The sequence below is a fragment of the Ranitomeya imitator genome, chromosome 5 (assembly GCF_032444005.1).
Source record: "Ranitomeya imitator isolate aRanImi1 chromosome 5, aRanImi1.pri, whole genome shotgun sequence".
NCBI lineage: Eukaryota > Metazoa > Chordata > Amphibia > Anura > Dendrobatidae > Ranitomeya > Ranitomeya imitator.
In genome coordinates, this window is record NC_091286.1 from 570,178,296 (window position 1) to 570,205,386 (window position 27,091).

Below are 27,091 nucleotides of genomic sequence, written 5' to 3' on the forward strand. Positions count from 1 at the left end.
GTAGTTTGGTGATCATTGCTTCAAATTACATGTCTGGTTTGATTTGTGCCAAAATTAATTTATTTGTTCTTCTTGCCATCCATGGTATTGATAAAATCCTTCTTTAGCACATTTCGAAGACGTCGATTCTTCTTTTGTCCTAAACGTCCTTTCTTTGTAATCCATTAAAAAACAGGTCCCCACATGATGAGCGGAAAATCTGACTCATTTCTAGCACACAAAATGCCTTAAGTCATAATACTATTTTGCTGTTCTCACCAGCGGGATCTGGCACTCACTGCAATATGGTTGACAATAGTAAGGAGATACTCGGAGTTGTTAACAGCCATCATCAGACTGCAGACTAAAAGGGAACCACAGTACTGATGAAATGTAGTCAGGGTCACAAATAAACATTTCCATATAGGTACCTTATAGATGAAATCTTCTCTAATTGGAATTCTTTTTCTTTTCCATTTTGTCCAGCTGCCATGATGACTTTTCACATCCTCAGCTCGTCTCTGCAGACTTCTTTCTTTTCCATTCCTCTGCAGTGAAATTGTGCTCTTAAAAGTAACATTATAATTGTCCTGAATAAAAATATCTGCTCAACGCTGTGCCCCTGAATAATTGCCCCTTACTGTGCTCCCTGCACAAGACATTACCTCCACACTATCCCTCTTTTGGTAAATGGTATTCACACTGTCCTATCATTTCCATGTTGCCCCCCCCTTCACACTGTCCCCTCACAGTTTCCTCCCTATTCTGCCCAGTCTCTACACTGTGCCTCCTCCTCACACTCCCCTTTCTGCATACAGTCCCCTCTATGCTGTGCGATCACATGGTCCTCACATGCTGCTCCTTCTGTATACTGCCCTTACACTTTTATCACTAATTACTATCCCCTCACACATTTCTTCCCCCATACTGTGCCCTCACATTCCCTCCCATAATCCCATACTGTCCCCTACACACTATTCCCCTCTTACTACCCCTCACACTTCGCCCCACACTGCCTTCTAACTTTTCCCATATATAGACAAGTATGACAATCAACCATGGTATACTATTAATTTACTCCACTCTTAATTTTACTGCACTCTAACTTTTCCCCCATAATGTTCCCTCACACTTTTCTCCCCCATACTGCTCCTTTACACTTTTCATTCCCCATGCTGTCCCTGTCACCTCACATTATTTCCCCTATAATGTCCCCTCACACTTTTCTCCCCCATACTATCCTCTCATACTTTTTTGCTCCCATCCTGTCACCTCACGTTCTCTCCCCAGTCAGTCCCTCACATTTTTCTTCACCCCCACAGTCCCCTCACTTTTTTCATCCCTTACTGTCAACACAAACTATCCTCCCATATTGTCCCCTCATACTATTCCCCCTCACATTATTGCCCCACCCCATACTGTCCCCTCTGACTTTTCTCCACCCCATACTGTCACTTTACACTTTTCTCCCACAATATTGTCCTTTCACACTTCCCTCCATACTGTCACCACAAACTTTACCATATACTGTCTCCTCACACTATCCCACATATACTGTACCCTCACACTTCCTACTGCTCATATTCCTTCCCCTCACACTCTGCACCCCAATAACATTCTTGTTTCTTTGGCTCAATTGGAGCACTTTCCTGCCCCCTTCCTCTGTGGTGTAGGAGTGAAGTTGGCAGCATGATCAGGAGACCTGATCCCACTGCTGACATCATTCAGCAATGGCAGTGCCGACATTCAGATGCAGCAACCTGGGAGACAATTCAAACCCCTACATTAGTCTGCCCAATGGTACCCCAAGCAAATTGTACCCAGGTCAAATGCCCCGCCTGCCCACCCCTAGTTACGCCTCTAGTTCATGGAGCCTTATATTGAAAATAAGAGTCTCTATGGCTCCATGATATGGAACACGAATGCACAGCTTTATAGTACAGCTAGTTTACTGAGATATTTTCCTTAAAAGTAAAAGATTAAACAACAAAATTATAAAAAAGAACAAATTAGAAATGTTAATGGCGTCCATGCCAGAAGCCACAGAATGACCAGCGCATTATTCCCTTTCCTTTTATAAAGCCATATCTTTTGTAAAACAACTTTAGTCCAAAATATCAAACACAATACAATCAATTACTGAAGGATAGAATGTGATTGTATTTTCACATTATAAGAATAATCCAAAACTGATCATGACAAGTAGCTCGTTTTCCAGCTTGCCCACACTGCACACATGTGCAAAGGCATAAATTGAAGCATCTGGGCGCCAATAATAACCTCGACCAAGATACCTCCATCTAGGATAGACCATTTCCAAAGACTTCGGGATCTATCGTAAAACGTTTTGAAGGACAATACTCGTATCAGGTACAATTTCCACGACAGTCTTTGAAGTAATTTTTTCACCAGCTAGGCCCGTGGTTCTTTACATCTTCTGACAATGGAATTTCTGGTTGTTCAAACCCTCTAATGTCCTTCATGGTATAAAACAATTGTGGACTCATGGGTTTTGTTGTAAAGATTTCTCATATGATTCCAACTGCGACCAGAACCCTTCATTTGGTTCTATGGATGGTCGCACTGCTTTAACCATCTGCAAAAGAAGAGAAAATAATAGCATATTTACTGTATATGAGATTTCTAAAGTGGCTGTCCCCTCTTCTGACAAAAGCTTATAGTTACTCTATGTGCAAACTTCTGAATCCTGACAGTGTGCAGTGTGCATCTGCATACTTCCGACCAGATGTGCCTTGCTACTCTCAATACAAGTGAATGGAGAGAAGCCGATCACTGCATGTGACCACATGTAGGCAAATCACATACTTGTGGTCAAGTGACTGTCTGCTCTTGCTGCCAGTACCAGTTAATCCTGACAGTGTGCACACCACGCACTCTCAGGAAAAGGGAAGTCTGCAGTTATGTATAGTAGGAATTATCTGCTGTAGTAGATCCAGCCCATGGAAAAGTATGGCACTGTTTTTAGTATACAACTAGCTGAAGAGCCCGGCGTTGCCTGGGCATAGTAAATATCTGTGGTTAGTTATAGCACCTCACTTCTCTTATTTTCCCATCACGCCTCTCATTTTCCCAATCACATTTTTCATTTTCCCCCTTACATCTCTCATTTTCTCCCTCACACCTCTCATTTTCTCCCTCACTCCTCTCATTCCCCCTTAACACTTGTCATTTCGACCTCACATCTGTCATTTTCCGATCACTCCACTATTTTCCCTCACTCCTCTCATTTTGCACTCACACCTTTTCATTTTCACCTCACACCTCTCATTTTCACCTCAGTATATACATGTTTGTCATCTCCCTTATATATAGTATACACCTGTATGTCATCTCCTGTATATAGTATATTCCTGTATGTCATCTCCCCTGTATATAGTATATACCTGCTGTGTGTCATCTCCCCTGTATATAGTATATACCTGTATGTTATCTCCTCCTATATAGAGTATATACCTGTATGTCATCTCCTTCTATATATAGTATATACCTGTATGTCATCTCCTCCTGTATATAGTATATACCTGTGTGTCATCTCCCCTGTATATAGTATATATCTGTGTGTCATCTCCTCCTGTATATAGCATATACCTGTATGTCATCTCCTCCTGTATATGGTATATACCTGTAGGTCATCTGCTTCTGTATATAGTATATACCTGTGTGTCATCTCCTCCTGTATATAGTATATATATATATACCTGTATGTCATCTCCTCCTGTATATAGTATGTACCTGTATGTCATCTCCTCTATATATAGTATACCTGTGTGTCATCTCTCCTGTATATAGTATATATCTGTGTGTCATCTCCCCGTATATAGTTTATACCTGTGTGTCATCTCTCCTGTGTATAGTATATATGTGTGTGTGTCATCTCCGCTGTATATAGTATATACCTGTGTGTCATCTCCCCTGTATATAGTATATACCTGGGTCATCTCCACTGTATATAGTATATACCTGTATGTCATCTCCTCCTGTATATATATGTACCTGTATGTCATCTCCTCCTCTATATAGTATATACCTGTGTCTCATCTCTCCTGTATATAGTATATATCTGTGTGTCATCTCCCCTGTATATAGTATATATCTGTATGTCATCTCCTCCTGTATTAGACCTCGTTCACACGTTCTTTGCTCAGTATTTTTACCTCAGTATTTGTAAGCTAAATTGGCAGCCTGATAAATCCCCAGCCAACAGGAAGCCCTCCCCCCTGTGTTGTGAATTCTGTGGTCAAGCTCCCTCCTGTGGTCATGAGTGGTACTTCGGCTGGTTCTGTCTATGAGCTTCCTCTGGTGGATGTGAGTGGGGCTGCGGCTTCTGAGTTTCCTTCCTCAGGTGATGAGGTTAAGTCGTTAGGTGCTGCTCTATTTAACTCCACCTAGTTCTTTGTTCCTGGCCTCCAGTCAATGTTCCAGTATTGGTCTTTCTTTCTCCTGGATTGTTCTTGTGGCCTGTCTGCCCTGCATAAGCTAAGTTTTGCTTGTGTTACTTTTGTTTGCTATATTTTCTGTCCAGCTTGCTATATTGGTTTTTCTTGCTTGCTGGAAGCTCTGAGACGCAGAGGGAGCACCTCCGTACCGTTAGTCGGTGCGGAGGGTCTTTTTGCCCCTCTATGTGGTTGTTTGTAGGTTTTTGTGCTGACCGCAAAGCTATCTTTCCTATCCTCGGTCTATTCAGTAAGTCGGGCCTCTGTTTGCTAAAATCTATTTCATCTCTGTGTTTGTATTTTCATCTCAACTCACAGTCATTATATGTGGGGGACTGCCTTTTCCTTTGGGGAATTTCTCTGAGGCAAGGTAGGCTTATTTTTCTATCTTCAGGGCTAGCTAGTTTCTCAGGCTGTGCCGAGGCGCCTAGGTTCTGGTCAGGAGCGCTCCACGGCTACCTTTAGTGTGGTATGATAGGATTAGGGATTGCGGTCAGCAGAGTTCCCACGTCTCAGAGCTCGTCCTATGTTAGTAACTATCAGGTCACTTTGTGTGCTCTTAACCACTAGGTCCATTGTGGTTCTGAATCACCTGTTCATAACACCCCTGGCAGTATATATTAGCTCACACATACACATAATAGACAGGTCATGTGACTGACAGCTGCTGTATTTCCTATATGGTACATTTGTTGCTCTTGTAGTTTGTCTGCTTATTAATCAGATTTTTATTTTTAAAGGATAATACCAGACTTGTGTGTGTTTTAGAGCGAGTTTCGTTTGTCAAGTTGTGTGTGTTGAGTTGCATGTGGCGACATGCATGTGTGGACTTTTGTGAGATGAGTTTTGTGTGGCAACATGCGTGTAGCAACTTTTTGTGTGTCGAGTTGCATGTGACAGGTTAGTGTAGCAAGTTGTGTGCAAGTTTTGCGCATGGCGACTTTTGCACGCGGCGAGTTTTGTGTGGTGCCTTTTGAGTATGTGCAAGTTTTGTGTGAGGCAACTTTTGCATGTGTTGCAACTTTTGTGCATGTGGCAATTTTTCCGCGTGTGCAAGTTTTGCATGTGGCGAGTTTTCCATGAGGTGAGTTTTGCACTTGTGGCGAGTTTTGCGGGAGCTTAGTTTTTGCATGTGGCGAGTTTTGCGCGTGGCGAGTTTTGAGCGGCGACTTTTGTGTTTCGACTTTTATGTGGCGAGGTTGGTGTATGTATGGTGAAATGTGTGCTGAGGGTGATATATGTGTTCAAGCATGTGGTAGTGTTTGGCCCTTTCTGTGTGTGTGTTCATATCCCCGTGTGTGGTGAGTATCCCATGTCGGGGCCCCACCTTATCAACTGTACGGTATATACTCTTTGGCACCATCGCTCTCATTCTTTAAGTCCCCCTTGTTCACATCTGGCAGCTGTCAATTTGCCTCCAACACTTTTCCTTTCACTTTTCCCCATTATGTAGATAGGGGCAAAATTGTTTGGTGAATTGGAAAGCGCGGGGTTAAAATTTCACCTCACAACATAGCCTATGACGCTCTCGGGGTCCAGACGTGTGACTGTGCAAAATTTTGTAGCTGTAGCTGCGACGCCTCCAACACTTTTCCTTTCACTTTTTCCCCATTATGTAGATAGGGGCAAAATTGTTTGGTGAATTGGAAAGCGCGGGATTAAAATTTCACCTCACAGCATAGCCTATGATGCTCTCAGGGTCCAGACGTGTGACTGTGCAAAATTTTGTGGCTGTAGCTGCGACGCCTCCAACACTTTTCCATTCACTTTTTTCCCCATTATGAAGATAGGGGCAAAATTGTTTGGTGAATTGGAACGCGCGGGGTTAAAATTTTGCCTCACAACATAGGCTATGACGCTCTTGGGGTCCAGACGTGTGACTGTGCAAAATTTTGTGGCTGTAGCTGCGACGGTACAGATGCCAATCCCGGACATACACACACACATACACACACACATTCAGCTTTATATATTAGATATATATGTAAATACATATATGGTGTTGTGTGGAGTAAAGGTACCGTCACACTGGACGATATCGCTAGCGATCCGTGACGTTGCAGCGTCCTGGCTAGCGATATCGTTCAGTTTGACACACAGCAGCGATCAGAATCCTGCTGTGATGTCGTTTGTCGCTGCAGAAAGTCCAGCACTTTATTTCGTCGCTGGACTCCCTGCTGACATCGCTGAATCGGTGTGTGTGACGCCGATTCAGCGATGTCTTCACTGGTAACCAGGGTAAACATCGGGTTACTAAGCGCAGGGCTGCGCTTAGTAACCCGATGTTTACCCTGGTTACCGGCATCGTTGGTCGCTGGAGAGCGGTCTGTGTGACAGCTCTCCAGCGACCAAACAGCGACGCTGCAGCGATCCGGGTCGTTGTCGGTATCGCTGCAGCGTCGCTCAGTGTGACGGTACCTTAAAACATTTGTCCTTATCATTAATTAGAAGAATAGGAAAGGATCCTTAGGATCAATATCAGATTGGGGTCCGAAAATAGGCGCCTCTTACAATCAGCTCTTTGCAGTTCTAGTGGTGGCTTGATATAATCAGTATATGCAGCCGACACAGTAGATTGTGTGGCCATTCTCAGCTTAGCTCCTATTCACTTGTATATAAGCTCCAATGTGATCCTGATTGGATATAATTGGTCTTTCGGCACTCACAAGAGATAAAAATGACTGGAGAATTAATTGGAATGGAGGTGGCTCTCATGAATAATACTGAACAGCATTGAGCAGCTTGCAGTGTATTGTGTTATCTGCAAGCTGCAGAAGAAAAATGGAAAACAAAATTTACCTAAAAGCAAATGTACAAATGTTAAATTCCACATAATATAACCAGTGCACTAAAAAAACACAAAGGTCTATATACAGTAGTTTTTCCACATTATATAAGGGAATTACTATGTATGCATTCCAATTATTAAATTAAATAGGTTATAATTGGTGAAAGTTATTGAAAGTAAAACTATTCTTCGTGGAATAGGATAATTTGATGTCAGGAAAATGAACAATATAAGATTAGTAACATCAATAAAGTAGTGGACTCTCAACTCTTCACAGATAGCCCTACCTGGAAGGCGTCCTTAAGTGACATATTCCTGTGTTTTATTAGGTAGGCTATACAGATTGTGGCAGAACGACTTCGCCCATGTTTGCAATACACCAGGCACTTCCCCCCATTTTTTATAGTGCTGTCTATCAGCGCCACACATTGATCAAAATAATCGGAGATGTTCTGCAGTGGATGATCGAACACAGGGATACGCAGGGCGTGGATATCAAAGTCTGGAAACGGCTGTCTCCTGGAAACGTTGATGCAGCAGGTCACACCTTCTGAGATAAGAAGATCCTTTTTGCAGGCCGCTCTAGCATTGCTGATCATTAAGGAGTCTGTCACTTTAAAAAGCTCTGACATCTCCCAAGATTTCCCTGGATCAGGTATCAAGAAAATCTATATAATATAAATAAAGTAATTAAAAGGTCATGATGAAAAACTGCAAATTCTTCTTGATCCTGTGATGGCACCTCTGACTTCAGCTATCTGCTGGCCGAGTATTCTGGGGATATTTTAAGATCCTGACTTCTGACAAGTGGCCTGAGCTATAGAGAAGGAGCTACTTGATAAAAATAGACAGCAGGGCAGTGTGCACACAACGCATAGTGCCACAGTGCCGAATCAAAGTATTTAGAAGAGTTTTCCACTTTTGTAAAAAAAAGTATTAAAATAAAGACAGACAGTACCCACCCTTGGTGCAGTGCCGGCTCTCCATCACTGCTTCAGTGTCTGTATTTGGGCTGCAGCCAATGTCCGACTGGGGTGACAAGGGCCCATCAATAACATTGCCTTTGGGGGGGCCAACTTTTCACCTGCATACAAATATTATACTACCCTGGTTCACAAATTTACCTACGTCTCCATATAATAATAAACTGGGTAGTGTGGTTAATGAATGATGAGAAGCTGCTTTTTTCTGTACAGAGTGAATCAAGTGGATTATGCCAAGTACTGCCCATACAGTGGGGTTGGGGGCCCAGATCTACACAGGGGCCCACCGGGGGATTCCCCTGTTACCCTGTGGGCCAGTCTGTGCCGGGCTGCAGCATTGACATCCGTGAACTGTCCGTGTGCAAATGCAAATGCTCGTGTGAAAATGCCCTAAACCAGGGGTGTCAAACTGCATTCCTCGAGGGCTGCAAACAGGTCATGTTTTCAGGATTTCCTTGTACTGCACAGGTGATAATTTAATCACCAACTCATTATTTGTGTAGGTGATGAAATTATCACCTGTGCAGTACAAGGAAATCCTGAAAACATGACCTGTTTGCAGCCCTTGAGGAATGCAGTTTGACACCCCTGCCCTAAACCATACTTCAGCTTCATGCTGACTACTTTCTCATCCTCCATTGCATTGGTGCCGCTGGTTCTCCTCGGGTGTAATCCGACTAACCTGGGCATGCTCGGGTAATATATTCGAGTTCCTGCGGCTGCATGTTTTGCGGCGGAAGACAACTGCAACACATGTGGGGATTGCCAAACAAACAGGTAATCCCGGCATCTGTTGCGGCTGTCTATCCAAGCACGCCCAAGATAAAACGTTATCCGAGCAAGTTCACTCATCACAATCAGAGAAGATTGGTATCATGTAGTTTGATGTGCACATCTGCAGAAAACAAGACACAGGATTTATGCTACGGCCTAACAGACACAAAAAAGACAGATGTCATGCAGTGAAGGTACATAAAGATGAGAAAGTTCTGGTGGCTCTGACTGTAAATGAAGGAACAAAAAATAAATCCACAGGTCCCATCTAGAGATGAGCAGGGCGCACAGGATGCCACATCAGGGATGCCAGAAGGTAAGAGATTTGGGGCCTCCTGTCCAGCTTCCACGTAAGGCTGGGATCACACATGCGAGAAATACGTCCGAGTCTCGCATGGTAATATCCGGCATTGCCGCTGTCACTCAGGAGCGGAGCGTCGGCCGCATAGCAATACATGGAGCCGCACGCTCCGCTCCTGAGTGACGGCGGCAATGCCGGATATTACCATGCGAGACTCGGACGTATTTCTCGCATGTGTGATCCCAGCCTAACACTGACTTTCACGCTGGACCAGAGACCCGTGAATCCATCCGCTCATCTCTAGTCCTAATCTTCCTGGATACAGCGGACAGTCCCAGATTTGGGTCTACACCCTGCAGTCTCGGGCATCTGCTGAATGTCCCTCACTGCCAGCGCTCCTCTAAATGGGAGCGGATTAGGGTTTGGCCAAAATTTGCAGCAATTTATCTCTTCTTCTGTTCTTCTAAGGCCGGTTTCACACGTCAGTGGCTCCGGTACGTGAGGTGACAGTTTCCTCATGTACCGGAGCCACTGACTCACGTAGACACATTAAAATCAATGTGTCCCATTAAAGTCAATGGGTCCGTATAAAACACGTACCGCACACGGATGCTGTCCATGTGCAGTCCGTGTGCCGTGCAGGAGACAGCGCTACAGTAAGCGCTCTCCCCCCAGCGTGGTGCTGAAGCCGCCATTCATTTCTTCTCTCCAGCAGCGTTCGCTGGAGAGAAGATATGACAAATCTTTTTTTTTTTGGTGTTTAAAAAAAAGATCCCTGTCCCCAACCCCCTCCCACCCCCTGTGCGCCTCCCCCCCCCCCCCCCCCGCTGTTAATAAAATACTTACCCGGCTCCCTCGCTGCTTCCTCTCCTCGCTGCAGCTTCTCCTGTATGAGCGGTCACATGGTGCCGCCCATTACAGTGTTGAATATGCGGCTCCACCTCCCAGATGTGCTCATATTAATACAATGCTGTCGGTTTAGCGATATGTTGGGGTTTCACTGGGAATCCCCAAAACTGATAGGAACTCACACAAAGCCATGCACTTGAATGATGCCGACAGTCGCGGTGCACGATGTCTGGCCTCCATGTTTTTGTGCTTCATTTAGGTGCGTGGCTCCATCAGGTTTCCTGTCAAAATACGTTCTTTGTGGAAACCCTGACATATTCCCTCCAGGAGAGCCGTGTAGTGTGAACACAGTCTTATCAGCACATAATGTTGCCAGGACTATCACTGAAACTAGTGACTGAGTAGTAACATCTGACAGAAACTTACTTTATTGGCCTCCATGGCGGCACTGGCGGAGAAGTAAGCTCGGGCTCAGCGAAATGTCACAGTGTGAATAATTCTCTGTAGAAGCCGCATTAGCTGCAAGAGACTGGCAGCGGTGCCCTTATCAGGCATGGCCGGACCGAGACCGTGACGTCACTGCTAAGCGACAGCATCCATGGTGACGGGTACATCTGGCGTCACCGGTATCTATGGGAACCGGGGTACAACGAGCTCAGCGGCCGGTGAGTGGGAAAGTTCCTGGAAGGAGAAGTGACGGCTCATTGCGAATGAGGTAACTGCGACATAATGTGTGCGGAGGCCGAGCAGGCAGCGGGCTCACACCTGGGCAGGAGGGGACATGCTGGGACTTGTAGTCTTATACCAGCACGAGGGTGTAGGATCACAGATCTGAAATAGCATCTTGTCTCTCCTGCGATGTATATGTGTGTGTGCTGTATATGTCTGTTCTCTGCATGTATATACTATATATGTGTGTGTGTGTGCTGTATATGTCTGTTCTCTGCATGTATATACTATATGTGTGTGTGTGTGTACTGTATATGTCTGTTCTCTGCATGTATATACTATATATGTGTGTGTGTGCTGTATATGTCTGTTCTCTGCATGTATATACTATATATATGTGTGTGTGTGTGCTGTATATGTCTGTTCTCTGCATGTATATACTATATGTGTGTGTGTGTGTACTGTATATGTCTGTTCTCTGCATGTATATACTATATATGTGTGTGTGTGCTGTATATGTCTGTTCTCTGCATGTATATACTATATATGTGTGTGTGTGTGCTGTATATGTCTGTTCTCTGCATGTATATACTATATATGTGTGTGTGTGTGCTGTATATGTCTGTTCTCTGCATGTATATACTATGTGTGTGTGTGCTGTATATGTCTGTTCTCTGCATGTATATACTATATATGTGTGTGTGTGTGTACTGTATATGTCTGTTCTCTGCATGTATATACTATATATGTGTGTGTGTGTACTGTATATGTCTGTTCTCTGCATGTATATACTATATATGTGTGTGTGTGTGTGCTGTATATGTCTGTTCTCTGCATGTATATACTATATATGTGTGTGTGTGTGTACTGTATATGTCTGTTCTCTGCATGTATATACTATATATGTGTGTGTGTGTGTGCTGTATATGTCTGTTCTCTGCATGTATATACTATATATGTGTGTGTGTGTGCTGTATATGTCTGTTCTCTGCATGTATATACTATATATGTGTGTGTGTGCTGTATATGTCTGTTCTCTGCATGTATATACTATATGTGTGTGTGTGTGTGCTGTATATGTCTGTTCTCTGCATGTATATACTATATGTGTGTGTGTGTACTGTATATGTCTGTTCTCTGCATGTATATACTATATATGTGTGTGTGTGCTGTATATGTCTGTTCTCTGCATGTATATACTATATATGTGTGTGTGTGCTGTATATGTCTGTTCTCTGCATGTATATACTATATATGTGTGTGTGTGTGCTGTATATGTCTGTTCTCTGCATGTATATACTATATATGTGTGTGTGTGTGCTGTATATGTCTGTTCTCTGCATGTATATACTATATATGTGTGTGTGTGTGTGCTGTATATGTCTGTTCTCTGCATGTATATACTATATATGTGTGTGTGTGTGCTGTATATGTCTGTTCTCTGCATGTATATACTATATATGTGTGTGTGTGTGCTGTATATGTCTGTTCTCTGCATGTATATACTATATATGTGTGTGTGTGTGTGCTGTATATGTCTGTTCTCTGCATGTATATACTATATATGTGTGTGTGTGTGCTGTATATGTCTGTTCTCTGCATGTATATACTATATGTGTGTGTGTGTGCTGTATATGTCTGTTCTCTGCATGTATATACTATATGTGTGTGTGTGTGTGTACTGTATATGTCTGTTCTCTGCATGTATATACTATATGTGTGTGTGTGTGCTGTATATGTCTGTTCTCTGCATGTATATACTATATATGTGTGTGTGTGTGTACTGTATATGTCTGTTCTCTGCATGTATATACTATATATGTGTGTGTGTGCTGTATATGTCTGTTCTCTGCATGTATATACTATATATGTGTGTGTGTGTGCTGTATATGTCTGTTCTCTGCATGTATATACTATATATGTGTGTGTGTGTGCTGTATATGTCTGTTCTCTGCATGTATATACTATATATGTGTGTGTGTGTGTGCTGTATATGTCTGTTCTCTGCATGTATATACTATATATGTGTGTGTGTGTACTGTATATGTCTGTTCTCTGCATGTATATACTATATGTGTGTGTGTGTGCTGTATATGTCTGTTCTCTGCATGTATATACTATATATGTGTGTGTGTGTGTACTGTATATGTCTGTTCTCTGCATGTATATACTATATGTGTGTGTGTGTGCTGTATATGTCTGTTCTCTGCATGTATATACTATATATGTGTGTGTGTGTACTGTATATGTCTGTTCTCTGCATGTATATACTATATATGTGTGTGTGTGCTGTATATGTCTGTTCTCTGCATGTATATACTATATATGTGTGTGTGTGTGTGCTGTATATGTCTGTTCTCTGCATGTATATACTATATATGTGTGTGTGTGTGCTGTATATGTCTGTTCTCTGCATGTATATACTATATATGTGTGTGTGTGCTGTATATGTCTGTTCTCTGCATGTATATACTATATGTGTGTGTGTGTGTACTGTATATGTCTGTTCTCTGCATGTATATACTATATATGTGTGTGTGTGTGCTGTATATGTCTGTTCTCTGCATGTATATACTATATGTGTGTGTGTGTGTGCTGTATATGTCTGTTCTCTGCATGTATATACTATATGTGTGTGTGTGTGTGCTGTATATGTCTGTTCTCTGCATGTATATACTATATATGTGTGTGTGTGTGTACTGTATATGTCTGTTCTCTGCATGTATATACTATATATGTGTGTGTGTGTACTGTATATGTCTGTTCTCTGCATGTATATACTATATATGTGTGTGTGTGTGCTGTATATGTCTGTTCTCTGCATGTATATACTATATATGTGTGTGTGTGCTGTATATGTCTGTTCTCTGCATGTATATACTATATATGTGTGTGTGTGTGTGCTGTATATGTCTGTTCTCTGCATGTATATACTATATATGTGTGTGTGTGTGCTGTATATGTCTGTTCTCTGCATGTATATACTATATATGTGTGTGTGCTGTATATGTCTGTTCTCTGCATGTATATACTATATATGTGTGTGTGTGCTGTATATGTCTGTTCTCTGCATGTATATACTATATGTGTGTGTGTGCTGTATATGTCTGTTCTCTGCATGTATATACTATATATGTGTGTGTGTGTGTACTGTATATGTCTGTTCTCTGCATGTATATACTATATGTGTGTGTGTGTGTACTGTATATGTCTGTTCTCTGCATGTACATACTATATGTGTGTGTGCTGTATATGTCTGTTCTCTGCATGTATATACTATATATGTGTGTGTGTACTGTATATGTCGTCACACTCTGCATGTATATACTATATATGTGAGTGTGTGCTGTATATGTCTGTTCTCTGCATGTATATACTATATGTGTGTGTGTGTGTACTGTATATGTCTGTTCTCTGCATGTATATACTATATGTGTGTGTGTGTGTACTGTATATGTCGTCACACTCTGCATGTATATACTATATGTGTGTGTGTGTGCTGTATATGTCTGTTCTCTGCATGTATATACTATATGTGTGTGTGTGCTGTATATGTCTGTTCTCTGCATGTATATACTATATGTGTGTGTGTGTGTGCTGTATATGTCTGTTCTCTGCATGTATATACTATATATGTGTGTGTGCTGTATATGTCTGTTCTCTGCATGTATATACTATATGTGTGTGTGCTGTATATGTCTGTTCTCTGCATGTATATACTATATGTGTGTGTGCTGTATATGTCTGTTCTCTGCATGTATATACTATATGTGTGTGTGCTGTATATGTCTGTTCTCTGCATGTATATACTATATATGTGTGTGTGTGTGCTGTATATGTCTGTTCTCTGCATGTATATACTATATATGTGTGTGTGTGTGTGCTGTATATGTCTGTTCTCTGCATGTATATACTATATGTGTGTGTGTGCTGTATATGTCTGTTCTCTGCATGTATATACTATATATATGTGTGTGTGTGTGCTGTATATGTCTGTTCTCTGCATGTATATACTATATATGTGTGTGTGTGTGCTGTATATGTCTGTTCTCTGCATGTATATACTATATATGTGTGTGTGCTGTATATGTCTGTTCTCTGCATGTATATACTATATATGTGTGTGTGTGCTGTATATGTCTGTTCTCTGCATGTATATACTATATGTGTGTGTGTGCTGTATATGTCTGTTCTCTGCATGTATATACTATATGTGTGTGTGTGTGTGTACTGTATATGTCTGTTCTCTGCATGTATATACTATATATGTGTGTGTGTGTACTGTATATGTCTGTTCTCTGCATGTATATACTATGTGTGTGTGTGTACTGTATATGTCTGTTCTCTGCATGTATATACTATATGTGTGTGTGCTGTATATGTCTGTTCTCTGCATGTATATACTATATATGTGTGTGTGTGTACTGTATATGTCGTCACACTCTGCATGGATATACTATATATGTGTGTGTGTACTGTATATGTCTGTTCTCTGCATGTATATACTATATGTGTGTGTGTGTGTACTGTATATGTCGTCACACTCTGCATGTATATACTATATGTGTGTGTGTGTGCTGTATATGTCTGTTCTCTGCATGTATATACTATATGTGTGTGTGTGCTGTATATGTCTGTTCTCTGCATGTATATACTATATGTGTGTGTGTGTGCTGTATATGTCTGTTCTCTGCATGTATATACTATATATGTGTGTGTGCTGTATATGTCTGTTCTCTGCATGTATATACTATATGTGTGTGTGTGTGCTGTATATGTCTGTTCTCTGCATGTATATACTATATGTGTGTGTGTGTACTGTATATGTCTGTTCTCTGCATGTATATACTATATGTGTGTGTGTGTACTGTATATGTCTGTTCTCTGCATGTATATACTATATGTGTGTGTGTGTACTGTATATGTCGTCACACTCTGCATGTATATACTATATATATGTGTGTGTGCTGTATATGTCTGTTCTCTGCATGTATATACTATATGTGTGTGTGTGTACTGTATATGTCGTCACACTCTGCATGTATATACTATATGTGTGTGTGCTGTATATGTCTGTTCTCTGCATGTATATACTATATATGTGTGTGTGTGTACTGTATATGTCGTCACACTCTGCATGTATATACTATATATGTGTGTGTGTGCTGTATATGTCTGTTCTCTGCATGTATATACTATATATGTGTGTGTGTGTGTGCTGTATATGTCGTCACACTCTGCATGTATATACTATATATGTGTGTGTGTGCTGTATATGTCTGTTCTCTGCATGTATATACTATATATGTGTGTGTGTGTACTGTATATGTCGTCACACTCTGCATGTATATACTATATGTGAGTATATTGTATATGTCTGCACACCCCGCATATATATCCTCTCTCTCTGTGTATATATATATATATATATATATGTGTGTGTGTGTGTGTGTGTGTGTGTGTGTGTGTGTGTGTGTGTACACTGTATATGTCGGCACACCCCGCATGTATATTCTCTCTCTCTGTATATGTGTGTATATATATATATATATATATATATATATATGTGTGTGTGTGTGTGTGTACACTGTATATGTCGGCAGGCCTTCATATATATATAGTCTCTTTATATATATATTAGTGTACACTGTATATGCATGTATCCTCTCTCTCTGTATATATGTGTGTGTGTGTACTGTATATGTCTGTTCTCTGCATGTATATACTATATGTGAGTATATTGTATATGTCTGCACACCCCGCATATATATCCTCTCTCTCTGTGTATATATATATATATATATATATATATATATATGTGTGTGTGTGTACACTGTATATGTCGACAGGCCTTCATATATATATATAGTCTCTTTATATATATATATATATATATATATATATATATATATATTAGTGTACACTGTATATGCATGTATATTGTCTCACTCTCTTTATATATATGTGTGTGTGTGTGTGTACACTGTATATGTCGGCACGCCTTCATGTATATAGTCTCTCTCTCTATATATATGTGTGTGTACAATGTATATGTCTGCACACCCTGCAATACTGAATATGATCAGTACAGAAGAAGGGTGGTAACGGTACGGCGTCCCCGGGGATGTGTGGCTTCTCCTGCCTCCTGCTAGATCTTGTTGCTCCTCATGGTCCCGGGTGATGTAGTCTTTTGCTTTACCACCCTTCTTCTGTACTGATGATATTTGATATCTCAATCTTGTCAACTTGTATTTCTGATAATTAATTGTGCTAATATTTTTTCATGTGAGCCAGTGCTATAATCTGTCCACAATCAGATGAGACTTCCTTGTTGCACTCAGCATTGTCTGCATTATGCACTTCCTTGGAGTCTGTAACAGATAAGAAATGTCTTTATGTGGACAGAGCTGGATTTTCTGGCATATATGATAAGATTTCTGATATTAGATTGTTGACTATGAGAACTATATCGTTATGTGACTTTGGGCATTAGACGGATGTTTATGTTATGAGCTTTACATTGTGTAGGAGGCTCAGCCTCTGACTAAACACATCCTCATTTTGGAGGTTTATTCCCACCCTGTTTTTTAATTTTTCCTTTTTTTTTTCTGTATTTTTAACTATGTGTCAATAAACTCTTATTTTTTAAAATTCTATTGCTGGAATCTCTCTATATCCTAAGGCGGTAAAATGATCGTTAATTAGGATAAGTGTGAGTTGTTAATTTAGAGTGTCTAGCACCTCTTACCATGTGCTTTGGACCCTATTGCTAAATTAATATATATATATACACTGTATATATGTGTGTGTGTGTACTGAATATGTCTTCACACACACTGCATGAATATTCTCTCTCTCTATACAGTGGGGCAAAAAAGTATTTAGTCAGTCAGCAATAGTGCAAGTTCCACCACTTAAAAAGATGAGAGGCGTCTGTAATTTACATCATAGGTAGACCTCAACTATGGGAGACAAACTGAGAAAAAAAAATCCAGAAAATCACATTGTCTGTTTTTTTAACATTTTATTTGCATATTATGGTGGAAAATAAGTATTTGGTCAGAAACAAAATTTCATCTCAATACTTTGTAATATATCCTTTGTTGGCAATGACAGAGGTCAAACGTTTTCTGTAAGTCTTCACAAGGTTGCCACACACTGTTGTTGGTATGTTGGCCCATTCCTCCATGCAGATCTCCTCTAGAGCAGTGATGTTTTTGGCTTTTCGCTTGGCAACACGGACTTTCAACTCCCTCCAAAGGTTTTCTATAGGGTTGAGATCTGGAGACTGGCTAAGCCACTCCAGGACCTTGAAATGCTTCTTACGAAGCCACTCCTTCGTTGCCCTGGCGTTGTGCTGTGGATCATTGTCATGTTGAAAGACCCAGCCACGTTTCATCTTCAATGCCCTTGCTGATGGAAGGAGGTTTGCACTCAAAATCTCACGATACATGGCCCCATTCATTCTTTCATGTACCCGGATCAGTCGTCCTGGCCCCTTTGCAGAGAAACAGCCCCAAAGCATGATGTTTCCACCACCATGCTTTACAGTAGGTATGGTGTTTGATGGATGCAACTCAGTATTCTTTTTCCTCCAAACACGACAAGTTGTGTTTCTACCAAACAGTTCCAGTTTGGTTTCATCAGACCATAGGACATTCTCCCAAAACTCCTCTGGATCATCCAAATGCTCTCTAGCAAACTTCAGACGGGCCCGGACATGTACTGGCTTAAGAAGTGGGACACGTCTGGCACTGCAGGATCTGAGTCCATGGTGGCGTAGTGTGTTACTTATGGTAGACCTTGTTACATTGGTCCCAGCTCTCTGCAGTTCATTCACTAGGTCCCCCTGCGTGGTTCTAGGATTTTTGCTCACCGTTCTTGTGATCATTCTGACCCCACGGGGTGGGATTTTGCGTGGAGCCCCAGATCGAGGGAGATTATCAGTGGTCTTGTATGTCTTCCATTTTCTAATTATTGCTCCCACTGTTGATTTCTTCACTCCAAGCTGGTTGGCTATTGCAGATTCAGTCTTCCCAGCCTGGTGCAGGGCTACAATTTTGTTTCTGGTGTCCTTTGACAGCTCTTTGGTCTTCACCATAGTGGAGTTTGGAGTCAGACTGTTTGAGGGTTTGCACAGGTGTCTTTTTATACTGATAACAAGTTTAAACAGGTGCCATTACTACAGGTAATGAGTGGAGGAAAGAGGAGACTCTTAAAGAAGAAGTTACAGGTCTGTGAGAGCCAGAAATCTTGATTGTTTGTTTCTGACCAAATACTTATTTTCCACCATAATATGCAAAAAAAATGATAAAAAAACAGACAATGTGATTTTCTGGATTTTTTTTCTCAGTTTGTCTCCCACAGTTGAGGTCTACCTATGATGTAAATTACAGACACCTCTCATCTTTTTAAGTGGTGGAACTTGCACTATTGCTGACTGACTAAATACTTTTTTGCCCCACTGTATATATGTATGTGTGTGTGTACTGTATATGTCTGCACACTCTACATGCATATACTATATATATATATGTGTATGTGTTTTAGGTCAATTAGGATTACCATAATTATTAATATTTGCCAGAATAATGAGAGAGAGAATGTATTAAGGCTATTAAGGCATTTTTATTACTTACTGCAAAGTCACAAGTTTACATACACTAAGATTACTATGCGTTTAAACGAGTCTGGACTGCTCATATGATGATGTCATGTGTTTGGAATTTCTGATATTTTTTTTGCAACATCTGAGTGAATTACAGACACACCTGTGAATGTATTTTAAAGCACACCTGAAACACTCTGCTTCTTTGTGTATCATCATGGGAAAGTCTAAAGAAATCAGCCAAGATATCAGGAAGAGAATTGTGGACTTGCACAAGTCTGGCTCATCCTTGGGTACAATTTCAAGATACCTGAAGGTGCCTCGTTCATCTGTACCAGAAATTATATGCAAGTACGAACAAGATGGGAATGTCCAGCCATCATACCGCTCAGGAAGGAGACGGGTTCTGTGTCCCAGAGATGAACGTGCTTTGGTCCGACATGTGCATATCAACCCAAGGAAATAAGCAAAAGACCTTGTGAAGATGATGGTGGAAGCTGGTAAGATTGTGTCAATATCTACAGTGAAACGAGTACTGTATTAACATCGGCTGAAAGGCCACTCTGCCAGGAAGAAGCCATTACTGCAAAAGAAATATAAAAAGCCAGATTAATTTTTGAAAATGCACACAGGAACAATGACCAAACATGTCCTGTGGTCTGACAAAACTAAAATGTAACTTTTGGGCATAATAACCATCGTTACGTTTGGAGGAAAAAGAGAGAAGCTTGGAAACCTCAGAACACCATCCCAACTGTGAAACACGGAGGAGGCAGCATCATGTTGTGGGGTTGTTTTGCTGCAGGAGGTACTGGTGCACTTCACAAAATAGATGTCATCATCAGAATAGAAGATTATGTGGCAATACTGAAGCAACATCTCAAGACATCAGACAGGAAGTTAAAGCTTGGGCGGAAATGGGTCTCTCAAATGGACAATGACCCGAAGCATACTGCCAAAATGGTAACAAAGTGGCTTAAGGATAACAGAGTGAATGTTTTGGAGCGGCCATCACAGAGCTCTGATCTCAATCCTATTGAAAATTTATGGGAAAAGCTGAAAAGGCCGGTGCGAGCAAGGCGACCTACAAACCTGGATCAGTTACACCAGTATTGTCAGGAGGAATGGGCCCAAAGTCCAACCAACTATTGTGAGAAGCTTATGGAAGGAAATCCCAAACGTTTCACCCAAGTCACTCAGTCTAAGGACAATCATACCAAATACTAATGAAATGTATGTAAACCTTTGACTTTGCAGTAATAAAAATGCCTTAATATATTCTCTCTCTCATTATTCTGGCATTTGGCAAATATTAATAATTGTGGTAATCCTAATTCACCTAAAATCGGAAAGGTTTATTCCGATTTCATGTCAGATATTGAGAGAAACGTGCAGATGTGTCTTTTTATATAGTGTATGGAAACTTCTGCTTTCAACTCTATCTAGACTGAGTGTGGCTTAAAGGGAACCTGTCAGCAGGATTGTGCGCAGTAACCTACAGACAGTGTCAGGTCGGCGCCGTTATACTGATTACAGTGCTACCTTGGTACCTGCCTACAGAAGGTTTTTATTTTTGTAAGTATATACAGATATTTATTATGCAAACTAGGGGGCGGGTCAGTGAGAGATCAGTAACCTATCAGCAGTCTGCATTATGAATATACGGTAATCAGAGCACCACATACATGAACCCGGCTTAGGGCACGAGAACACAAAACTGAAAATAAAGATTAAACAACAACCACAAGACGGAGTTCATCACCCAGGTATCATTGTATTCAGTATAACGGCGCCGACCTGACACTGTAGGATACTATGCATAACCCTGCTGACAGGTTCACTTTAAAGGGTTTGTCCAGCCTTAGGCTACGATTCAGCAGTCACTCTATGTGACTACAGACTTGTGAATCCTGACATCATGCGCACTGCGTGCTGTGAGGATTCTCCGGTGATGACGCGGGCGAGGGCGGTGATGTGACCGCAATGATGCGATTTGCATACTCCCTGCCTTATTCCGTGTAGCCTTGTCCGACCTCTTTCAATACACTTGCATTGAGCAGGGCCGCACCCATCTAGTCACCAAATGACTGTATGGGTGTCAATCATACACTTGCGATCATGCGCCCGTCTGTTCCCGACGCCGGCATCGGAGAATCCTCACAGCACGCAGTGCGCACAGTGTGACTATTCATACGTCTGCAGTCACATAGAGTGACTGCAGACTTGTAGCCTAAGGCCGGACAACTCCTTTAAGGAGGCATCAAAATTATTTTACAAAAAATTGGTCAGAAAGTAGTTTATCATAAGCGCGAGACACTATGATACATTTGGCTCATTGATTTACCATCCAAGCAGGCTCGGACTGACCCACAGGGTAACAGGGGAATCCCTCGGCGGGCCCCTGTGTAGATCTGGGCTCCCAACCCAACGAAGGTAGTATAATATTTGCCTGCAGGTGAAAAGTCGGCCCCCCAAAGTCAATGTTACTGGTGGGCCCTTGTCACCCCAGTCCGACACTGGTTGTAGTGCTGTGAATCATTCTAACAGCGCTTGTGCTGATCTTTATGGGGTGTGAAGAGTCCCACTGATCTGATAACACGGGCCTATTCTAAGTATCAATAATCTAAACCTCAAGGCCCCGAGTCAGAAATTACTGCTGGCAGATTACTGCTATCTATTCTGTAAAATTGTGAATGCAGCTGTTGGCTATTAACAGCCTGTAATCGATGATGAGTATAAGATCGAGTAAAGAAATATTAGATCATTTTCACTCATCCAATATTCTCATAGTGTTCTGTCCATTATAAACAAGTACTCATTATAGTCTATGGGCACGCTCACATGTCCAGCTTTCTTATAGATAAATTGAGGCTATCCGTGTGGCATCATAATGCTGTCTACTTTTCACTGTCACATAGGTAGAAATTGGAAAATGTTGATCTTTTTCAACCCTTTCAAACAAAAACCACACTTATGGTAAAAATGTACATCGTGACCAAAAAAATGACAAAAATCGTTTAAAAATCATTGACCAAAATGTATCCAGATGAGGGGATAGATATGATTTCTCATTGTAGTTCTTGAAGAGAAACACATCTTATGAGCCCAGTTTCCTACATGAACCAGGCACCTAAATAAAATCTAGAAGAAAAGCTATAATATCTGATGGCATCACAATATGTGTCAACTGAAGGAAACTACATTTTAAAATGCACTCCTCTTAATATAGTGCAATCATCATATTATACAGCAGTGTGTACTTACAATTGCTCATTTTTCCCTTCTTCCCAGTTAATTATATTCTTTTCTATTAGGTCTATGACATCACGTGAGTAAAAACAGACTAGCTGAATCCCTCTAAGCGCTATGCAGAAACAGGAAACCTCTCTTCCCTGCATGAGTCACCATTAGAACTTCAATTCTACATCCCGTGATATAGAGCTAAGGGAAAAGAGAAGAATTAGCTGGGTAGAAAAGCAAAATGAGCAATTGTAAGTACACCGTGATATACCAAATGATGATTGCAATATACTGTATTAAGAGGAAAAAAAACTTTCAAAAAAGTTTCCTGAATAAATGAGATTCCATGCTGTCAACATAGCATTTTTTGGTGACATCGGGACACTATGTAGGTATGTTACTGTTTTACAAATTGCATTTCTTGCATCAATGAAGTAACTCAGGATGGGTGCTTTATGTACCCGATTTATATGCATGGAGTAATTCAATTCCCCTGTGTTATATCCTTCCCAATTTGCTGTCCAGGAAGGAGGCGCTGATGCCTCTTGCCCACAACCTGCAGTTGCACAGACACAACAGTCAGCAACCACGTCCAGTCCGGCGTTCAGTTGTCCCTTGTCAGCATATATGTCTGTTCACAAATTGTTAGTTAGATAGGGCATATATATTTGTTAGCACTTTACATTGTCCGGTGCTGGACAAAGACCATTGCTGGCTTTTAGAGGCTCCTAAAAGAGACTTGTGTCTCCTTAATAAACTGTTGCTTCCCTTAAATTTTCTAAATTTTGGTCAGAAAAAAAATGGTGTGGGGCACTGGCCAGTTTCTGTACATTTTAAGCAGCTCTAAGAGTCTGGGTTATCCACTAGAGGGGGCATTTTAGCACACTGAGATTAGAGATAGGAACTCAGGAACAGTAACAGTTAACTTAGGAGGGGCCAACTGTGAGTAAGACAGGAGGATTTCCTGGTTTTGGTTCAGTCAGGCTAGGGAGCCCAGGCAGGTCAGCTGGGCCTGGGGCCCCCAGCTAAGCCATGGGCCACGTAACGGTAAGTGTGAAGCCCAGTCATCCAGGACAGCAGAAGTGAGAGCAGCAGGACAGCAGAAGTGAGAGCAGCAGGACAGCAGGAGTGAGAGCAGCAGGACTGCAGAAGTGAGAGCAGCAGGACTGCAGAAGTGAGAGCAGCAGGACTGCAGAAGTGAGAGCAGCAGGACTGCAGAAGTGAGAGCAGCAGGACAGCAGGAGTGAGAGCAGCAGGACTGCAGAAGTGAGAGCAGCAGGACTGCAGAAGTGAGAGCAGCAGGACTGCAGAAGTGAGAGCAGCAGGACTGCAGAAGTGAGAGCAGCAGGACTGCAGAAGTGAGAGCAGCAGGACAGCAGAAGTGAGAGCAGCAGGACAGCAGAAGTGAGAGCAGCAGAAGTGAGAGCAGCAGGACAGCAGAAGTGAGAGCAGCAGGACAGCAGGAGTGAGAGCAGCAGGATTGCAGAAGTGTGAGCAGCAGGACTGCAGAAGTGAGAGCAGCAGGACTGCAGAAGTGAGAGCAGCAGGACTGCAGAAGTGAGAGCAGCAGGACTGCAGAAGTGAGAGCAGCAGGACTGCAGAAGTGAGAGCAGCAGGACTGCAGAAGTGAGGGCAGCAGGACTGCAGAAGTGAGAGCAGCAGGACTGCAGAAGTGAGAGCAGCAGGACTGCAGAAGTGAGAGCAGCAGGACTGCAGAAGTGAGAGCAGCAGAAGTGAGAGCAGCAGGACAGCAGAAGTGAGAGCAGCAGGACAGCAGAAGTGAGAGCAGCAGAAGTGAGAGCAGCAGGACAGCAGAAGTGAGAGCAGCAGGACAGCAGGAGTGAGAGCAGCAGGACTGCAGAAGTGAGAGCAGCAGGACTGCAGAAGTGAGAGCAGCAGGACTGCAGAAGTGAGAGCAGCAGGACTGCAGAAGTGAGAGCAGCAGGACTGCAGAAGTGAGAGCAGCAGGACTGCAGAAGTGAGAGCAGCAGGACTGCAGAAGTGAGAGCAGCAGGACTGCAGAAGTGAGAGCAGCAGGACAGCAGAAGTGAGAGCAGCAGGACAGCAGAAGTGAGAGCAGCAGAAGTGAGAGCAGCAGAAACAGCATAAATGAGAGCAGCAGGAACAGCAGAAGTGAGAGCAGCAGGACTGCAGAAGTGAGAGCAGCAGGACTGCAGAAGTGAGAGCAGCAGGACAGCAGAAGTGAGAGCAGCAGGACAGCAGAAGTGAGAGCAACAGGACAGCAGAAGTGAGAGCAGCAGGACAGCAGAAGTGAGAGCAGCAGGGCAGCAGAAGTGAGAGCAGCAGAAGTGAGAGCAGCAGAAACAGCAGAAATGAGAGCAGCAGGAACAGCAGAAGTGAGAGCAGCAGGACTGCAGAAGTGAGAGCAGCAGGACAGCAGAAGTGAGAGCAGCAGGAACAGCAGAAGTGAGAGCAGCCAGACTGCAGAAGTGAGAGCAGCAGGACTGCAGAAGTGAGAGCAGCAGGACTGCAGAAGTGAGAGCAGCAAGACAGCAGAAGTGAGAGCAGCAGGACAGCAGAAGTGAGAGCAGCAGGACAGCAGAAGTGAGAGCAGCAGAAACACCAGAAGTGAGAGCAGCAGAAGTGAGAGCAGCAGGAACAGCAGAAGTGAGAGCAGCAGGAACAGCAGAAGTGAGAGCAGCAGGACTGCAGAAGTGAGAGCAGCAAGACAGCAGAAGTGAGAGCAGCAGGACAGCAGAAGTGAGAGCAGCAGGGCAGCAGAAGTGAGAGCAGCAGGACAGCAGAAGTGAGAGCAGCAGAAACACCAGAAGTGAGAGCAGCAGAAGTGAGAGCAGCAGGAACAGCAGAAGTGAGAGCAGCAGGACTGCAGAAGTGAGAGCAGCAGGACTGCAGAAGTGAGAGCAGCAGGACAGCAGAAGTGAGAGCAGCAGAAACAGCAGAAGTGAGAGCAGAGGTGATAGCAGAACAGAAACGCTGGTTGCTCCAAAATGTGGCAGCTTTCTACTTGGGCAGATGCACTTATGTCTGGTGCAAAACGGGCAAGGGAATTCCTTAATGTATCAGAGCTGAAAAGGAAGACGCTGCAGTTCCGGTCAAGATGGGACAAACCGTGTACAACCTAAAGGACATAGGGAAAACCACAGGGAAAGCGAAGGATGTGAACTGTGCAGAACTCTGTGTTGATGCTGTAACTGTTGTGGACATTCTGCGACTGGAAACAAGCAAAGTTCTACGTTTTAAGTTGGGATTGGACTCTGTCTCTTTATGTGAAATGTCCCTACGTCTAAGGGAGGCCTCTGAGAACCAGTCAAGTGAGACAGTGTGACTGTATATATGTGATGCGGGTGGTCAGGGCACGCTAAAGCAGACACCTATTTGGGCTATGAGTACGGCCCTGGCTGCCCCTCACAATACAGCGCTTATTCATATCCGTGGATTATCAGTTACTGCAGGGTATAACAGCGGTCCGGAGGCAAGAGCAAGACATGTTCTCTGTAACCACACAGACCACGAGGATCATGGACAAAGGACACCCCTATATTCCTTAGTATTCTTCAAGATACCATATCAAAATGTTTTGTGGTTTTTTGTGCACTTTTTTCTTAGCTAGACAATCTCATAATTTAGACCACAAATTCTCTCCCATTGGCAGCAGACTTGTCTCTCATCTTCCGTCTCACAATCAGTGAAATTACCCTCTAAGGCTATGTTTCTACGATGAATATTTGGTGAGATTTTAACGCTGTAGATTTCCTGCAGAATTTCATTCTTCATCTTGCCAGATTAGGTTTTTACCCTTCGCCACGACAGCACCCCACATGAGAGAGAGGGATCCGCCCATAGGAACAGGAAACCTACAGAATAAAAGGAGGCGGTCCCCTCTCCTCCTCAGTTTTAGGTTTCCTGTTCCTACAGGGACCCGGCTTACCTACAGATGAAGAGGATCCCTGGGCCATGCACCCGCCTGCGCCGGTTTCTGTGGGAACGGCAGGGGCTGCGGTACCAGAAGCAGCGGCGGGGGAGCCCCTGCTTGCAGCCTCCCCCCTCGTCTGGCCAAACATCCACGGTCCGGGTCCGGTCACCGTAGGTCCGGCCGGCACTGTGAGGACGCGCGCGCTGCAGCGGCCGGCTTAATAGCCTCTGGCGGCCGCATGGTGAGTGAGAGCGGCGCGTCTAACCCGGAAGTCGCGGGAGCACTTCCGGGTTGGTCCGGGGAGGCAGGAGAATGGGCGGCAAGTTTAAAAATGCAGCGCTAGCGTCGGGCCGGTGTGTGTGAAATGGCTTCACCGGCCGACGAAGCGCACCTGCCCGCAGTGCAACAGCGCTCTCCCAGCAGGGAGAGAAGCACGAGGAGCAGCACAAAGAGTGGTGGCCGACCTCCAGAGAAGAGTTCTACCACCAAACGAATTCCGCCTCCAGAACCGGTACCTGTCAGCTTCACTGGGTGAGTTTTTGAAAGAGTCT

General features: G+C 42.9%; 2 protein-coding genes across 3 annotated transcripts in view; one reads left to right on the forward strand and one right to left on the reverse strand.

The window, feature by feature from the left end:
- Nucleotides 1–2,338: 2,338 nt before the first annotated feature.
- On the reverse strand, nucleotides 2,339–10,569 carry DUSP28 (dual specificity phosphatase 28). Its single transcript, XM_069726785.1, has 3 exons — nucleotides 10,555–10,569; nucleotides 7,509–7,889; nucleotides 2,339–2,575 (listed from the first exon to the last, which is right to left on the reverse strand). Exons 1-3 carry the CDS (start codon nucleotides 10,567–10,569, stop codon nucleotides 2,483–2,485), a joined length of 489 nt encoding a protein of 162 aa, XP_069582886.1. The 3' UTR covers nucleotides 2,339–2,482.
- Nucleotides 10,570–10,764: 195 nt separating this feature from the next.
- ANKMY1 (ankyrin repeat and MYND domain containing 1) overlaps nucleotides 10,765–27,091 on the forward strand; it is a 108,633-nt gene continuing 92,306 nt past the window's right edge. The window contains exons 1-2 of one of the 2 annotated variants that reach the window (XM_069727796.1): nucleotides 10,775–10,843; nucleotides 22,720–22,896. In XM_069727796.1, the coding sequence (XP_069583897.1) occupies nucleotides 22,887–22,896 (10 nt within the window). In that variant the 5' untranslated portion in view covers nucleotides 10,775–10,843; nucleotides 22,720–22,886. Of the gene's footprint in view, nucleotides 10,844–22,719; nucleotides 22,897–27,091 lie in introns of both variants that reach the window. The other variant, XM_069727797.1, reaches the window with a different exon arrangement.

What these genes read in the sequence shown, in the direction of transcription:
- DUSP28 (XM_069726785.1), bottom strand. An exon ending in CACTTAAGGACGCCTTCCAG is followed by an intron (nt 2,576 to 7,508) that starts GTAGGGCTATCT and finishes CTTCTTTTGCAG; the next exon opens with ATGGTTAAAGCAGTGCGACC.